General features: G+C 36.8%; 1 protein-coding gene and 1 long non-coding RNA gene across 2 annotated transcripts in view; one reads left to right on the forward strand and one right to left on the reverse strand.

The window, feature by feature from the left end:
• Positions 1-12,868, forward strand: part of LOX (lysyl oxidase) — a 13,836-nt gene extending 968 nt beyond the window's left edge. The window contains exons 3-7 of the mRNA XM_005857125.2: positions 1,314-1,451; positions 2,700-2,856; positions 6,733-6,828; positions 7,175-7,290; positions 11,594-12,868. Of these exons, the coding sequence (XP_005857187.1) occupies positions 1,314-1,451; positions 2,700-2,856; positions 6,733-6,828; positions 7,175-7,290; positions 11,594-11,600 (514 nt within the window). The 3' untranslated portion in view covers positions 11,601-12,868. The remainder of the gene's footprint in view (positions 1-1,313; positions 1,452-2,699; positions 2,857-6,732; positions 6,829-7,174; positions 7,291-11,593) is intronic.
• The window catches only part of LOC102253033, a 44,499-nt gene that overhangs the window by 273 nt on the left and 24,938 nt on the right, over positions 1-19,288 (reverse strand). The gene's annotated exons all lie outside the window — the stretch shown is intronic.

Below are 19,288 nucleotides of genomic sequence, written 5' to 3' on the forward strand. Positions count from 1 at the left end.
GAAGCCAACTGTTTCCAATAACTTTTTATTAAACAACTGACTGTACAATAACATGAAAAATATTGTAATCAAAGAGCTTGTTAATATACCCTTAAAAGACTGGGGGCTAATTTCCCACTGAGGAACCCCTTATTGGCAAAGGTTAAGTTTTCTCCTTTTGTTTGAAGCCATAATTAACTTAGCTATTTGGGTGTCACTACAGCCAGAATAAGACTATGAACAAGAACTTTGTTTTTCCATCAGTCCTAAAATAAAATCATAGTAATAGATTTCTCTGAAGTTGCAGCTGGGAAACCAGCGGAGGGAGCTAGAGGACGTTTTGATATGTCTCAAAAATTTTTACACTGTAAAATAAGGTCATTAGTCATCAGTAGTATTTGAATGCATATTCACACAAAATAGTATATTAGAAGGAACAAAGTAATGTTTATTCATATATTTCTTCCACTGTGACCCTTTATAATTTTCAGGCTAAAGGAAGAGAAGAAAATCGAAGCTCATCATTTTCATTCTTGAGTCTTGCATCACTAACACCATTGCGCTCCCTATACTATTACAGTAATGCTGTTGTTTTGAAGACAGTGAAGTTACAAAATTATTTGTCTAAAATTATTTGTGTACTTTTTAGAGTGATTTCCCCACTTAACATCATAGTTATTTGTTCAAGAAATGTATTGTTAAATTCAAAGTTCTTAACAGGTAAATATGGATGATTTTTTTTAAAATCTGGGATAATTTCCACCTCAGTTTCACTCATTCATATGGTTAAACTTGACTTGATTATAAATATAAAGTTTACTTATCACTTGTTATTTTAAAATATTTTTTAAATTATTGATTTCAGAGAGAAGAAGGGAGAGGGAGAGATAGAAACATCAATGATGAGAGAGAATCATTGATTGGCTGCCCCCTGCATGCCCCCTACTGGGGATCGAGCCCAAAACCCTGGCATGTGCCCTGACCAGGAATCAAACTGGGATCTCCTGGTTCATAGGTTGATGCTCAACCACTGAGCCATGCCAGCAAGACTATAATACTAATTTTATTGTTTTTATATTTATACTGAGGATTTCCATAGTTGTCATTCACTCACCCATTCAACATATATTCACAGAGCTCTGACTACTTGCCAGGCACTCTTCTAAGATCTGGAGATTCCACAATAATAAGCAAAATGCCCTGACTCTTGAACCCATAGTCTAGTTGGAGGAGTGGGAGAGTCACCATTATATACTGAAAAGGTTTAGCTTGTAATTTTCTCTTTAGTTAATAGTCTGTGAAAATAATAATGTTTCTTTTTTTTAAAATGACAGCTCAGCATATAGAGCAGATGTCAGAGATTATGATCACAGGGTGCTGCTAAGATTTCCCCAAAGAGTGAAAAATCAAGGGACATCGGATTTCTTACCAAGCCGACCAAGATATTCCTGGGAATGGCACAGCTGTCACCAGTAAGTGGATGGGCCTCCTGGGTACTTTTGAGGTGGTTTTGTATTTTTCAAATGATTTTTACACAAAGGGAGAAAATTGCTGTCTTTCACATTTAGAATTTTTCTGTATGTAGTCTGACATAATCAATGGAATCTGTCTTTAAAATAATACATCAATTATTAGATACTGTTATCTTTTAAATTAGAAACTCTAAGTCCAGTTTATTAAAACTGTTGATAGGGTCCAGTGATTGGATTCACTAGAATTTTACTTCAATATATTTCAAGTAGATTTATAAAAAAGCCCATTGCAGCCAAGATCATCTGTAGTTAGCATTTAACAGCATTTAATAAAGACCACAAGTTGTTATTAAAAGGGTTCAGATACCTTTCTCAAAGAAAGGTGTATATGATATACTCCATGAGCTGAGAAGACCTATCTCCATCTTTCAAAAGACCTGTATCAATACAACTTTGCCTGTTCTGTCCTAAATTTAAAGATTTCCACATTAGGTTATTCTGTAATTAGCCTAGATAAATTGCTCAGGTGTTTATTGCCAGAAAATCCTGATATTTGCCCTTAAACTTTCTTCAGTTTGAACCATTTCCTTTTGTTCTCTTCCTAATGGGAGCAGATGAATAACTCAGCATGTTCTCTTTCATGAAATGATAACAATAGATATGAGCACCTAATGTGCTGATAAAATAGAATTATTCATTTCCAAATAAAAGTTTATACTTGTTAAAATAATAATGGTGGATAAAACATACCATTTTCTCTTTTGCATTTCAGTAATGATTTTAAATCTATGGGAACTCAAATTTCTAAAATCTCACAGAAACCTCCCAAGGGTCATGTGCTCTTCTTTTTTGGAATGAAAGATCAGTATAGCAGCCAAGGGAAATATACTAGAAAACACATGGCAAGTTTCACTTAAACACAGAAATTTACTGTCTATTTCTATTTAATATTCAAAGATAAAACAGGGTATAATAGAAAAGCAAAACACTCAAAATATGTCTTTTTCTTCCAAGTAGCAAAGTTGAAAACTTAGTTTTTATAGACTTCTGACCCTGGATGGAGGCAGGGTGGGGGGGGGGGGGAGGGGAGATAATGCATGAATCTGGCTTTAAAAAGATAAACATTATCTTAATTTTAATGTGCAGACAGACGGGTAGGGCAGCGGGAAGTCATCTGAAGTTCTCACTGCTTTTTCTCTCTCTGCCACTGACCACTGTCCACTGTCTCTGTGTTGTGGGGCACACTAGACATTACCACAGCATGGATGAATTCAGCCACTATGACCTGCTTGATGCCAACACCCAGAGGAGAGTGGCTGAAGGCCACAAAGCAAGTTTCTGTCTGGAGGACACATCCTGTGACTATGGCTACCACAGGCGGTTTGCATGTACTGCGCACACACAGGTAGGTTGGCATCATCAAATCAGGCATCTGCAGGCTTCAGAGAGAAAACAAAGGGGTCTTCTATTTTCTTTCCTCCCACCTGCCTTTTACAAACTGCTTCATTTAGGGGTTATCTAGTCAAGATAGGAGATAATTGAGAAAACAAAAGTGAAGGCTTGATGATCCAAATTATTTTGAAAATATTTTATCATCACAGAAGGTCACTGCAGACTCATTATGTTCCACAATCAAAAGCAGCACTTTACTCTCTGAAAAAGTCTGAATGGTTTCTATATCTGTGCTCATTCTGTATTCTTTCACCGGCTTGGTAAGTAACTGTAGAAAAGATACCTGTTTTCCTACCTGCAAAACCTAGTATGCTAAAAATAGGATACCCGGTGATTGTGGTTAGCAAAAGGAGAGAAAGTAGGCTTCTTAAAAAGCACTTTAAAAAACTGTCTCTTTTAATCATGTAAATAAAAGCAGAAGGATACAATTTCTTTCTTTACACATATATATTTAAGACTACAGTATAATTGATGTCAGATGTTCTTTGGATGAATTTTTAAAAATCATGCTGAACTAAGCAATTTGTGTGTCCTATAATGGGAAAATCTGTGTCAGTTCAAAGCCATGCCAGTATTTCCATAAGAAACTCTAATTTGTAAAAGGACATTATAATTTTACTCCTGCCGAAATCTTGGCAAGGAGTAGTGAGTGTATATGTCTCGGGGCAAGGGGAAGCAAATTCCAGGGCTGTGGCAGGAAGCCTTTGGTGACCTAAATGTTACTGCTGCTTCTTTCTCTAAGCTTAGAATATGAGAGCAATTGGAGGGGGTAGGGTTCAATTCCATGTGCCCTGAGGCAACACTTATTCTTTAAGCAAAAGAAGATGTAACCTACCCATACCTTACAGATGTGTGTCTATAGAAATCCCTTTTTCACTCTGAGAGGCCCCCAGGACCTGCCTGTGAAGGGACCTAGTTTATTCTTTTCATTCAGAAAGAGGCACTGTGGATAGCTCACTGCTGAAATACATGAATCTAGGACTACAGGTATTTATAGCACTTCTAGTCTCTCAATTCTTGGGGTCACCCCACTTCATTTTGTATGGTAGCTTTCCCCTTAACCATCTCATTTATGCCCTATTAACTACTATTCACCAGGTCTCGTATTACAAGCAATTTGTGTTTTTCACTTAGATTGGCATATCATTTAAAGGAAAAAATAATTCTCTCAAAGCCCCAATATTGACTTAGAATAGTTGTATTATAATGTTGATTAAATGTATCCAAATATAAAACTAGATATAACTTCCTTATATTTATCCTATATAATAAAAGGCTAATATGCAAATCGACCTAATAGCAAATGACTGGTTGTTATGACATGCACTGACCACCAGGGGGCAGATGCTCAACGCAGGAGCTGCCCCCTGGTGGTCAGTGTGCTCCTACAGGGGGAGCACCGCTCAGAAGCCGGGCTTACAGCTGGCGAGTGTAGCGGCGGTGGCAGGAGTCTCTCTTGCCTCCGCAAAAGCACTAAGGATGTCCGACTGACAGTTTAGGCCCGCTTCCCTCGGGGAGGAGGCCTAAGCCGTCAGTCAGACATCCCCTGAGGGCTCTCAGACTGTGAGAGGGCGCAGGCCCGGCTGAGGGGACCCCCCACCCTGAGTGCACAAATTTTGTGCACCAGGCCTCTAGTACTTTCATAAAAAATTTATATGTTAAATGTATACAAAACTAGAAACTGTCAGATTAACTTACTGTATCAGTTGTGTTTTGCTAAAACCAAACAGCTAATTTAGACAGCCTCAGGTAAGGTTCTACATTTAATCTGGTTTTAAAGCATGACTTTGAATATATGAAATACCTGTTTCCTTAATGGCCTTAAAAACTCCCATATTTGTTTGCTAGTTCAAATAACCAAAGCTCATACTTAACTTCTGCCAGCTGAGTCATGCTAGAGTACCAGTTTCAGCATTCTTTAAAGCTCTTTTATTTACTTGAAAGTAATATTAACATTGTAGCACTATTTAAACCTGGATTAAAGAGATATCTATTCCAATGACATCCTTGTAATGCCATAAATTTAGTAGTAGCAACAGCAACAACAATAAGAGCTAACACTTATTAAGTATTTATTATGTGCCAGAACAAATGATATGCTGGGATAAGAAAGCAAAAATTATTCTATTACATATTTACTCCTCAACATACTGTTAATGCATTGGTATGAGCAAAGGTGGGTACATGGTTCTCACTGCTGTGGCACAGGTACTTCTGAGTGTGGCCTGTCCATGCTACATTGTGTGTGGTATGAGAGCACAATTCTTCCTCTTTCTCCCCAAATCAGGTTATCATCAAACCAGCACTGGTAGGACATGCTTAGATGATTTTGCCATCTCTTTGGCGACCAAGGTGATCTTAAGCACCAAAGCAATTTGGGGTGCTGAAATTAAATAGCAGTATTGAGTTAAAATGACTCTAGCATATGCTTTTTAATTTACTTTAGATTACCATTAGAATGAAAATACAACAGTAAAAATTCTTGTGAAGAACTAATAGATTTGAGACTGCACCTACAGACTTCAGTATGAACAAACTTCTCCAGACTATAACTTTCCGGAGAGCAAGGACTGTATTTCATTGGTATTCTTCTCCTCGCAGCCTGTAGAAGTCACTCATTTACTTGCTGACATGAGTACCTTAGCAAGTGAAGTGAGGTGGGATGTGTACATTGAGACATACATTCATCCCTTTAATTCAACAAGATATTTCAGTGACTATATGAGAAAGGGTACAGTGTGGTGGGGAACATCAGAGACTCTGGATCCAAATGCCTAAACTCAAAACCAACTCAGCCACTTATAAGCTATATATCTTCCACGAGTTATTTGACCTTACTGTGCCTCAGATTCCTTATTTGTAAAATAGGGATAATAATAGCACCTGCCTCATGTAGTTCTGGGAACTAAATTTATGTTTAAAATGATTCCTGGCATGTAATACATAATTACTGTTAGCTATTCAAAAATGCAATCATAGACCTTACCCTTAGGGAGCTTACAACCTTCAGTTAGGTGTTTTTATATAGTATGATTATAATTCAGAGCAGAAAAGGATAAATACTATAAAGCTATATACACAAGAAAGTATCATGGGCAGAGTACAGGAAGTAATTTCCAAAGGTCGAAATTGGGGAAGGTTGTACTGAGAAGAGAATATTTGAGCTAAATTGATTAGTATGTGGCCTTTGTTCTTGAGCTGGTGATAGTCTAGAATTTTGGTGGAGGTCTATTTTGTCACTTAAGATTATACTTATCACTGGTGATTTATGACACTTTTATGAAGCTAGATATACTACTACTTATATTAGGCAGGTTTTTTGTTTGTTTTTTGGCTGGAGGTGCTATAAAGCTGAGTAAAATATATTTCTCAAGGGAGATGCAATATAAGTATAGTTGTACTTACAAACTCTTGTAAGTACTAACTTAAAATCTAATTTACAAATAATATGCATATTCCCTCTCCTCTCTCTCTCTCTCTCTCTCTCTCTCTCTCTCTCTCTCTCTCTTTTTGTTAATCCTTCATCCAAGGATATTTTCCCATTGATTTTTAGGGAGAGTGGAAGAGAGAGGGAAAGACAGAGAGAAACATCGATGTGAGAGAAACACATCAATTGGTTGCCTCCTGCATGAGCCCCAACCAGGACCCGTGCCAGGGAGAAGCCTGCAACCAAGGTACGTGCCCTTGACCAGAATCAAACCCAGGTCCCTTTGGTCCACAGGCTGACGCTCTATCCACTGAGCCAAACTGGCTAGGGTTAATATGCATATTCTTTAGCATACTCTAACCATACACCATCTTTTTAAATTTTTTATTTTATTTGTTTTAGGGGTTGAGTCCTGGCTGTTATGATACTTACAATGCAGACATAGACTGCCAGTGGATTGACATCACAGATGTAGCACCTGGAAACTACATCCTAAAGGTAGAGACCTTTGAGAATATATAGCTGTAACTTATTTCCACTGCAATTTGATAGATCCCTTTCTCTGGATTCAAATGTTAGATAATCATGACCCTGAAAGCAATTATACATTTTCTATAACTATTTCTAAATGATCCCAGATATATGATGATATCTCCCAAAATGTCTTATTTTTAAAAACTTGAGGGGAAAATATACAACCTCTCCAGAGTTTAACCTTTGCCTAAAACTTCACCCTCCCTGCCTCTATGAGTTGAAGCATGGTAGCCCTATGAAAACAGGAAGAAATTAACCAGTAAACACTGCTAATAAAATCTGAAATACAGATGATGTTTGTGTTGCCTAGGTCAGTGTGAACCCCAGCTACTTGGTGCCTGAATCGGACTATTCCAACAATGTCGTGCGCTGTGACATTCGCTACACAGGACATCATGCGTATGCCTCGGGCTGCACAATTTCACCGTGAGTCTGACTTGCCTAAGTGATACTCTTTCCCAAGCGTTTTAGTTCATCAACAGGCATTAAACAAATAATATTTGCTTCTATCATTAGTATAGCCTCCTTGCAAACTAGACCGAAGGTAGAAAATGGTCTGCACTATCACATAGCTGATCTTTTTTTGGCAATGCTAGAGAAAGAAGGGTGTACTCAGCTTTTTAGCATCTTAAAACTTAGTTCTGAAGAAACACACCCACACACAGAGAACACACTGTTTACCCAGAAAGCATGTGTGGAGGCCGAATATGTGAAATATGCAATACGCAGTGTGGGTGACCTTGTGGGAGCCCAAACGGTTGGGTTTCCTGCTGCTGCCAGAGTCCATGACGGAGTTCTGGAGAAATTCCTAGAGTTCCTCAAAGTACATTCTGAAAAATCACTGCCTTAAAGAATGCAGCTGAAGGGATCAGACTGCCTGCTCTGTGAAAATCAAGAGTTCACATGTCTGAGTTCTAGAACAAATACTGGGAAATATTCCACAAAAGAAGGGATGTGTGGAGGTACCTTCATCATTTTCTTAGTCCTGAAACCTTTCTCCAAATGACATCTTAGATAGAATCCCAGCACATTAATATTAACAGGAGTGGTGTGTTGATGACAGTACTTAGCAAAAGCTGGGCAGGTTTCCTGCTTGTCTGTCCGTCTCACCCTAATGCAGTGGTTCTCAACCTTCCTAATGCCACGACCCTTTAATACAGTTCCTCATGTTGTGGTGACCCCCAACCATAAAATTATTTTCATTGCTACTTCATAACTGTAATGTTGCTACTGTTATGAATCGTAATGTAAATATCTGATCTGCAGGATGTATTTTCATTGTTACAAATTGAACATAATTAAAGCATAGTGATTAATCACAAAAACAATATGTAGTTATATATGTGTTTTCTGATGGTCTTAGGCAACCCCTGTGAAAGGGTCATTCGACCCCCAAAGGGGTCGCGACTCACAGGTTGGCGACCCACAGGTTGATAACCACTGCCCTAATGCCTTAAGCACTGCCTGCTTTAGTGTTGCTGGGTTAGAGAGTCTAACTACACGTGCCACCTGTGAGCGGCACCTTCTGAACAATGAGCACACCATGAGAGTGATACTGACAACGCATCAGCTTTGCTTTTACGCTGGAGAGGCACCGGTGCCTCTGGGTCACACAGAAAGGTGTAACAGATACACTAGAAACTCACAATTAATAGTAATTTCTCCCTGATGTACCAACCAGGACAGTGGTTCACCACACATGCACCCGTAGTTGTAGGTTTCCCCAAGACCACCTAAACCGGTTGTGCAGGTTCTGCCTTAGACCTGGACTCCTGTCCCATGCTCCACTCACAGAGCCACCTCCTGTGGCTGGGGCTGCATTCACCTTACAGAGGCGCCTTTTCCTCATTCCCATGAATGAGCAAAGGCTGTGCTTTACAAGTGTCATCACGTGCCACTTTCCATCACATGCCATTCAAGGTCAATGAAGCTTGTAACTGCAAAGGCACAGCACTGAACAAATGATGATTAAACATATTCTTCTGAACATGCCCACAACACAGGAAACCTGGATGGGTTTATGACCCATATAGTACAGAGTGATCACAGTGTAACTGCAAATCCCCAGAACAGCAATGGAATTTGGGTTATCTTAATTTTTATAATTCCTTCATTCTCTAATCCTTGGTACTCTCACACGTGCATTATGTATTTATTGAGGTACTACACTGGGTATTAGAGAGCAATGCAAGGATAAATAAGATTCCTGACCCTGTATAGCAATAATTCCAATAATTCCAATTAAATTACTTGTGAATCTTTGTTCAATGTTTGTCTCTTGTTCTACTATCATAGCCGGGACCTCGCTTCTTGTCTACTGTAAACCCATTACCAGGTATAGGTCTGCCACCACATAGCCTCTTAGTCAATATTTGATTAATAGATAATTACCCTCTCTTTAGGAAATTGAGAGGGTGAGAGAAATACACAACTGTAATAAACAAACAATGAGGAGCTCCACGAGGGGTAAAATAAAATGCAGTGGGGCCAGGACCTCTGTAATAATAAGCTAGGTGACTCCCAGGTACAACCGCTAGCTTTGCTCCAGGATGAGGTCTGGAGAGATGACTCTGTTGTTTCACAGAATGTGTCTTGCTTTTCATCCAGTAGAATCCATTGAATTGGATGTTGCCAGACATTTCCTTTTTCTTTTTTTAAAATATGTTTTTATTGATTTCAGAGAGGAAGGGAGGAGAGAGAGAAACATCAATGATGAGAGAGAATCATTGATTGGCTGCCTCCTGCATGCCCCTACTGGGGATCAAACCCACAACCTGGGCATGTGCCCTAACCAGGAATTGAACCTTGACGTCGTGGTTCATAGGTTGATGCTCAAACACCACTGAGCCATGCCAGCCAGGCTGCCAGATATTTTGAGCAAATAAACATTGTTTCAGCCTAGAGTTGCCTTTTCTTTTTTTAACCAGTTGCCACTGACTGTAACTAAACTGCAAGAGTGGTTGAGGTAGAATTTTGATAATGAATATTGATTAGATGAAAATGTGAGTTTAATAACCCATAGTTAGTGAATCATAAATAAGATCATACTTATCCATGAATGGAAAAAAAATGGGAGAAGTGCAGAAACCTCGACTTGAGAAAGAAATCCTCACCTTCAGCTGACTGCCTCTTACACTTTCACTTCCAGCCTCCCTTGCTAGGGATCAGAGTTCAGAGGAAGGGGAGATGTCCTCTGGCTGAGAATCAGGAGAGGCTTTAGGACAGCATTTGAATTGGGCCTTGAAGGCTGAGGAGGACTGCACTGGAGAGAGTTTGGCAAGAGCATGCTCTGAATGTCAGAGGGGAGGTGGGGTGAGGACCAACCAGGGAACTTATATGCATATATGCATAGCCAATGGACACAGACAATAGTGTGGAGAAGACTTGGAAAGGGTAGGTGAGGAGAGAAGGGGGTCAATGGGAAAAAAGGAGGAGGGACATCTGTAATAATATCAACAATAAAGATAATTTTTTTTTAAAAAAGCATGCTGGGAGGAGTCAACATCACTGACACCTACATGGCAGGAAGAAATTGCAGGATATGTTTGGAAAAGCAAGTGTTCTGGTTTGGCTAAAACATGTTCCATGGAGTGAAGAGTTAGGTAAAAAGGGTGGAGCAGTAAAATGGGACCAGATCAAAGAGAGCACTGAAGAGCAAGACAGAAAGTTAGAACTTCATTTTGGAGGCCATGCAGAGTCTTTACGGTTCTTGGGTGGGGAGCATATGTAGCCTAAAGTTATGTGGTCAGTCTGGTGACTAAGTAGCAGTGGGTGTGGTTCCCTTGGTAGTGTTATTGTACTTTTTAACTCTTAAAGACATATTACCTCTCAGTTTACTGATGTTTTTCACATGAATGAAATATTTGAGAGCATTCATTGGCGTGAACAAAGCACCCAGTTAGAAAGTGTGTGCCTTTAATGTATCCTCTTCTCCCTCATTTTCCTCATTGTATACAAAACATATAGACCAAGTGACTTTGCGGTCCAGTTCAGTTCTATGATGCTACAATTAAGTTCTCTTCTCACAGACATTACTGTTGGGAAATTTATGGTTTATGATTTGGACTAAGTGCATTCTTATTTCCTTTACATGGGGAATCTGTGATCATAATGTAAACACACTAATATTGATGTATTGGCTTTGATCCAGTGTCTTGCACATTAATGCCTCACTACACATCCCAAATCATGCTGGGAAAGGACTAATGCAGGACCGTGAGAGGCCATGGCCCTGCTTCTTGGTGCACATGCCACACTTGCTCCATGGAGTGAACTCACCCAGGCAGAGCTGCTGTTCTGATGAGTCCTGCTTTACTTTTGGTTGTTTCAGTAGATTTTTTTTTTAACCATAAATATCAGGCATATACTTTCTGCTGCTGACAGAGTTACTTTCTTTAAATCAGAGTTAAAATCAAGTATTGTCCCTAGCTGCATTGTCCTGATATGCCAATGTTGCAGGTTCGATCCCCTGTCAGGGCATATATAAGAATTAGCCAATGAATGCATAAATAAATGGGAAAAGAAATTTATATTTCTCTCTCTCTCTCTCTCAAATAAAAAAAAATTTTTTTCTCAATCAAGTATTAATGGATAATTTCATAAGGTAACTGCTACTTAGGTGGAGGAAAAATGATATCTCAATTTTTTAAAAGATTGACTTCAAACTTGTCTACTGTATTCATTCATAATATTATCAGGTTAATAACTTATCTTTTGTTTTTTAATATAGGTATTAAAAAGCAAGCCAAGACTCCCAATGGATAAATCAGTGCCTGGTGTTCTGAAGTGGGAAAAATAGATTAACTTCAGTAGGATTTATGCATTTTGAAAAAGAGAACAGAAAACAACAAATGAATTTTTGTTTGGACTTTTTTATAACTAAGCACGTAACTGGATTTTGAACATTTAAATTGGCATTGTTTGGAAAAATTTTAATATTATTATCCACATTATTTTGTGAATTAACATGTTTCAATTCTGTAGTTGCACCCTTGGCTCTTTCAAAGAAATCTAAATTTATGCTCTTTTTGAAATTATAATACAGAAGAGAAAGTAATATTGCAATGAATGAGCCAAAATTACTTTGAACTGGGAATTTTCTAAAGTGCTATAACTTAAGTGAACTACGGTAATCATTGGCTTATATATGTCCTGGCTCCTACTGTTTAAATAGGTATGGACACATTTGGTGCTGAGAAAGGAACAAATGCATTACCATTGGTCTCAAAAAATATTACTATATAGCAGAGAAATGGCAGTATATGTATTCAGATAGCTACATCCCTATATAAAATTTATGTTTACATTTTTTAATTAGTAGATAAACTTTCTTTCTGTCAAGTGTACAATTTCATTCTGACATACGTCAGTTTTTATTTTGGGACAAATTAAGTAATTGAGCTGCCCAACTCTCCCTGACATTTGTTGATGCTCCACTCTACTCTTTAATTTTCCTATGGGCAGAGACCTTTTAAGTGGCATCTTAAAATTACCCTTCTGGGGACTGGTATACATAGGACAACTGTGTCAGTGGGAAGTTATTCTGATGACAAACATGATATATCAAAAGCTAATGCACAATTAAGTATATTGAAGTACTAGCCAAAAATTTTTTCTTACAGACATAAAATAAAAAGTAAAATTAACAAGTCCCTCAAACTACAACTGTCTCTCAAATAATTTTTAAAAAGTAATGAAAACCATCTTAGAATTTTCTACATTTAAAAAAATGTTCAGCTTTAAAAAGAGGAATGCTAGACAGTTTTAAGTTATCCAGAATAGATGACATAATGTGTGTGGATACAGGAACCGTATCCTATGTCATCCAGGAATCAGTCGTGTGTGTGTGTGTGTGCGTGTGTGTGTGTGTGTGTGTGCGCGTGTGTGTGTGTCTGAAATATAATCAAGATTAGCAAAGCACACAGCATTATGTACTTGAGGGGTTGGTGAATAAGGGTAAAAAAAAAAAAATACTTTCGGCAAAACCAAAGGCTGTGCTGCATAATGAGACAGCTGTGCTTTTATTTTAAACTGTGAAATCATGTGCCACAACAGAATTGGGAGGCTTTCTCTTTTTCCTAGATTCAAAAGGTGCAGAAAGAAATCAAATTACACTTTTAAGTTAGTGGTGCTTAAGCAGAAGTTTTTCTATATTAACCAGTATTAAAATCTCAAGCAAGGTACTTCAAGTGCCAGGACACAGAGGTAGAATTTAAAAATGAGTTGGCCTCCGTGTATTACATGCCATGGAGTTGTAAAGTCAACACCATTCAGCATTCACTCAGTGCCTAGAGCGGTGAGAGGTGCTAGAGATGGACAGTCATTGAGGGGTGGATAATGGAGGGCCACAGATCTACATCCGCCAGGGCACACTTCCCAACAGAGAACACAGACAGCTTAGTAGAGATCAGAGCCTTCACTGAGCTAGTATCTGAGCTATGGGATAGCTTCTTTGATGTACCTCTTTGCCTTAAATTGCTTTTTAGTTATAAGATTGCAGAAAGATACTTTCTTTTAGATTATAATATTTTCAAATATTTTAACATACTTACTTTTAGAAAAACAAAAAACTACTGTCAGTATTAATACTGAGCCAGACTGGCATCTACAGATTTAAGATCTATTAGTACAAGATTCTTACCCCTGTATTAAAAGCTAGCCAATATCATGGCCTTTGGATACACGAGATGATACATTTACTATCATTCATTAGGCCCTCCATCTGTCTGTCCATCCATCATCATTTGAGGGCCTAATATATGCCAGGCACTGACATGCTAGGCATTAGGATATAAAAAAAGATTTTCTCTAACCTCAATTAAGTATTAAAAATGTCATTATTATCCTTTAGGTTCACTTTATTTCATTTTTAACAATTATAAGTACATGTCTAAAAATTTTTATTTTAAGCTCTATTGTTTTTCATGACCATATTTTATTTTAAAAATAAGTTAAAAATTAATAGTTATATGCATGTATGTGTTACTAATAATTAAAAATGTTTCCAATCCCTGAACTGTCTGCCTTTTAAGTATAAAATGTACTATTTGAATGATTTTGAAAAAAAAAAGTTTCAATTAGGAAGTAAAGATTCTTACTTAATCCTTATGCATTCTTCCCCCTCAGTCATCCCTCAACACTCCCTTAACACTCAATATTTTTGAACCTCAAGGGATCTCTTCTTTGAATAACCACAAAAACTCATAGAAAATGACTAGCTGGTAAAAGTTATCCATTAATAAAATAAACAATCCAGCCTTACAAACCCTAAATTAAAAAAATTAAATAGAAAGTAGAAATAATACAAAAAATGTTGAGTAGTGAAAAGAGACTGGCTTTTAAACTAATAAAGACTGTGAAAAAAATGGGCTAAACAGGGAAACAATTTAATGAGTCTTCCACACACCATATTAAAGGCCTCATAATTATTCAGACCACAGTCTGGACTAAAGATGTCTTGACCTTGGGGGTGAGGATTCAGTTTCCCAGCAGTACCAGAACATATGAATCTATAACTTGCCTATTTCTAGGAAATCTTTACACTTTTACATAATAAACTTATTCACAATTTCAATCACTAGGCATTATTTGTAATAATGAACAATAATTGTTTTTTATTTGAAACCTCATAGAATAATCACATTTAAACATTCCAAATATTCAGATTTCAGAGGACATGCCATGCATTAAAATGATCATGGCACTGAGAAATCACCTTTAGCAAATTGTGTGAAATATACAATTTCTGGTCAGAAGATGTCTTATTTTAAAAATAGCTTTTTGACACTAACAGTATAGTAACTGATAAGTAAAAAGTTACCCCTTTTCTACATTTTTTTATATTTAGAATCCATATTCACAAATAATACATTCAAACAACAGCTATATTTCATTTTCAGCTACCAAAAGTCCTGGGCCACTTTTAAACACTTCAAGCATTTCATTTATCTTTTAAACTAAAATGGTGCTGAATTATTTCAACTTGAATGTAAAAATGTGTTGTCTTAGTTCACAGGATATAAACATTTAATTAATATATAACTGCTTGCTACTAACTACATGTCATTTGATATTGTAATACTTTCAATGAAATTTTAGTTTCTTCCAAAATTTCTAGGAATCCTATTTGTAAAACATCTGTAAGTTTTTTGAGGAGCTCTTAATTTACATGCCCTGACACTGGCTTTATAGTCTTTTTTACACTCACATTCTTTCATTGTATGCTATACTACGAGTGCAAAAATGCCTTGAATAAATGATTTCAAGTATCCATACTGGTCATTTGTTGTTACATATAAATAAATGATATGAACTTCATTTTAGGTTAAAATCTAAAAGCCCATGTATATGGTTTGTGGTTTTTCTTAGTTGCCTTTTGTATTAACAAACTGTTTAATAAGCTCACATGACTTGAAATTTGTCTATGATGGATAAAAAGAAATCTAGTTGATGTTTTAAAAAAGAAACTATCATATATGAATGGATCCTAACTTTTGTCACCATTACCAGTCACTTCAAGGACACAGAGCAGGCATTGAGAGAACGACCACATTCTATTTTAATTAGGATTTATAAGAAATATGCATAAGCATACATACACTCAGGGGACACATTCAACTCAAGCTACAAACTAGCCATAAAAAGAGAAACATTGCTATCATAGAAATCCTTATTTAAATGTTTACCAGATTAGCCTGGAAGCTGATAACCTGAGAAAACAACCTGCCCCAAAGTGTGGACAAATTTTTTTGGGGGGGAGGGAAATTCACAAAATTAATCCACAAAACAATTCACCTTTAAAGAGCTCTTACAGGTAAAACAGATGTAGGCTTGTGGTTGGCAGTTTGGAGATTTAAGTTGTAGAATATCTGGTGATACTCTGAACGAACAATTTTCTGCTTCCCTAGCCTGCTCAAGGTAAAGTATCTGAATACACTTTCCTTATTAATGCAAAAGATAATTTTCTTTGTCCCATCAATGTTCAGTATTTCTCACACTGTTCAATATTAGCTCATTAACCAAGATGGGGAGGGCAGATCATTCCCTTTTGTTAGAAAACTTGACTGCCTTATGCTACTCATTTATTAATACTAGTTTATTAATATTTGTAATCCTTGCCACAGATATTAGTAGAGGATTATTAACCCACAGGTTGAATATATCACTTGCGTTGCAGTAATCTGTAGCTTACATTTAAACAAAGCTCTTGCATCATATCTCTTTTTAATTTGAAAAAGTAAAATATTTATTACAGAATTAGGAGAATATTGATTTCCTCAAGCATATATTGAGGGAGTCTCATTTCACAAGACAATCTACTAAAAAAAGAACCCAATGTAAAATAAGAAAAATGTTATCTGTGGCAGATATTCACAATACATATTACCATATTCAATAATTCTAAGCAGTCCTGTAGTAAAGAAACCACTTTATAATGTTATTATCTAGTGTTTCTCAAATTTGTTTTTCCATAAATATCTGTTTCAAATAGCATTTACTATGCTGTCAAAATGTTGTTTTTTCATGGAAAACTCTGGGATATGCCATATTAATTAATTATCAGCTCATAAAAATGAGATTATTTGAAAATTACTTAAAACAATATATGACAGTAGCAGCATTAAAGAGATAGGAAACAGGAATACCTGAAACCCACCAATTCACTACCTGCCTTGCTTCCTAAAAACTGCATGATTAAATAAATAAGTAAAACAGATGTAGAACGATCCTTTTAATGGATCTTTCCATCTCTAAACCATGTTTTATTTTAGAAGGAAATATAGACCTTTCTATATTTGTCAGATAACCTGAATGCTTTTAGGTACTCTCTCCTTTCCCAGTCCTGCACTAGAGATTGAGAGACATAGAGGATCTACCTAATACACAGTCACAAACTCAAACAGACAGCCAACATGAGGAGACAACCCCCAAATGAAAAAACAAGAGATAAATGAAGAAGAGATAAATGAAGCAGAGATATGAAATTTATCTGAAATAGAGTTCAGAGTAATGATGGTAAAGATGCTCAACTGCATGAAAAAAGATATAGTAACTATGAAAAAAGAACAATTAGAAATAAAGAATGACATAACACAAATAAAGAACACATTGGAAGGAATACACAACAGGTTAGGGCAGTGGTCGGCAAACTGCGGCCCCTTGAGTGTGGCTGTTCCACAAAATACCACATGCGGGCGTGCACATACAGTGCGATTGAAACTTTATGGCCACACTCAAGGGGCCAAAGAGCCGCATGTGGCTTGCGAGCCGCAGTTTGCTGACCACTGGGTTAGGGGAAGCTGAGGATCGAATCAGTGAATTAGAAGACAGGGTTGAAAAAAATCACTCAGAGAACCAAAAAGAAAAAAAAATATTAAAAGACAGGAGGACAGTTTAAGGGAGCTGTGGGACAACGTGAAACGTAACAATATTAGAATAGCAGATGTACCAGAAGAGGCAGAAAGGGGGAAAGGGATAGAGAACATGTTTGAAGAAATAATGGCAGAAAACTTCCCTAACCTGGTAAAGGAAAAAGTCACACAAGTTCAGGAGGCACAGAGAACCCTAAACAAGAAGAACCTAAACAGGACCACACCAGACACATCATAATTAAAATGCCAAAAATTAAAGACAAAGAAAGAATCTTAAAGGCAACAGAAGAAAAGAAAACTGTTACCTACAAAGGAGTTCCCATAAGGCTGACGCCTGATTTCTCATCAGAAACTCTACAGGTCAGAAGGGAATGGCATGAAGTACTCAAGGTAATGGAAAGCAAGGATCTGAAACCAAGATTACTATATCCAGCAAGGCTATCATTCAAAATAAGCAGTCAAATGAAGAGCTTCCCAGACAAAAAAATGCTAAAGGAGTATATCACCACCAAACCAGAACTACAAAAATTGCTAAAGGGACTGCTGTAATGAGAAGAAGAAACAGAGAGAGAAACCTAGGCATACAGAATTAAAATGGCAATAAATAAGTACCTATCAATAATAACCCTAAATGTAAATGGATTAAATGCTCCAATCAAAAGGCATAAGGTAGTTGAATGGATACAAAAACATGACCCAACTATATGCTGTCTACAAGAGACCCACCTCAGAACAAAAGATGTACACAGGATGAGTGTGAAGGTACGGAAAAAATTTTTCCATGCAAATGGAAAAGAAAAAATAAGTTGGAGTAGCAATACTAATATCCGACAAAATAGACTTCAAAATGAAGGCCATCACAAGAGACAACAAAGGTCACTACATAATACTAAAGGGAACCATCCAACAAGAGGTTATAACCCTGGTAAACATATATGCACCCAATATAGGAGCACCAAAATATATAAAAAACTTCTAGAGGACTTTAATGGAGAGATCGCCAACAATACAGTCATAGTAAGGGACTTTACTCGATAGATCTTCCAGACAAAAACTTAACAAGGAAACAGTGACTCTAAAGGACACACTGGATCAGATGGATTTAACTGACATTTATAGAACATTTCACCCCAAAGCAGCAGAATATACATTCTTCTCAAGAGCACATAGATCATGAAGATAGACCACATATTAGGACACAAAACAAGTCTTTCACAAGTTCAAGAAGATTAAAATCATATCAAGCATCTTCTCAGATCACAGTGGAATGAAATTAGAAATCAACTACAGTAAAAACACCTAAAAACATTCAAACACATGGAGGCTAAATAGCATGTTATTACACAATGAATGGGTTGCCAACAAGGTCAAGAAAGAAATCAAAAACTTCCTGGAAACAAATGAAAATGAATACACAATAACTCAAAATCTCTGGGACACAGCAAAAGCAGTCTTGAGAGGGAAGTTCATAGCACTACAGGCATACCTCAAAAAAACAAGAAAAATCAGCAATAAGTTATTTAACCCTACAACTTAAAGAACTAGAAAGAGAACAACAAGAAAAGACCAGAGTGAGTAGAAGGAAGGAAATAATAAAGATTAGAGCAGAAATAAATAACATAGAGACTAAAAAAAAAACAATATACAAAATCAATGAAATCAAGGCTGGTTCTTTCAAAGGATAAACAAAATTGATAAACCATTAGCGAGACTCATCAAGAAACAGAGAGAGGATGCAAATAAATAAAATCTCTCATTTCCCAAACATTATTTGTTGAGAACACTGAAGGTGAACCAATCATTTTCTTCATGGTTCATTCATTTTGTATATTTGAAATTATTTTATGTTCTACATCTAGTATAATTTAAGTAAGTTTGAAATAAATATTAGCACTTCTCAGAGTGGGCAGGAAAAAACAGGATTGGATAGGAATGACTTGGAAGGATATATGCATGTATTTAAAATTTGCTACTAATAACTTGCTGCTTCACTATGGGTTATAGGCACCAATGAGAGAGAGAGAGAGAGAGAGAGAGAGAGAGAGAGAGAGAGA

Source organism: Myotis brandtii, unplaced genomic scaffold (genome assembly GCF_000412655.1).
Source record: "Myotis brandtii unplaced genomic scaffold, ASM41265v1 scaffold1076, whole genome shotgun sequence".
Classification (NCBI taxonomy): domain Eukaryota; kingdom Metazoa; phylum Chordata; class Mammalia; order Chiroptera; family Vespertilionidae; genus Myotis; species Myotis brandtii.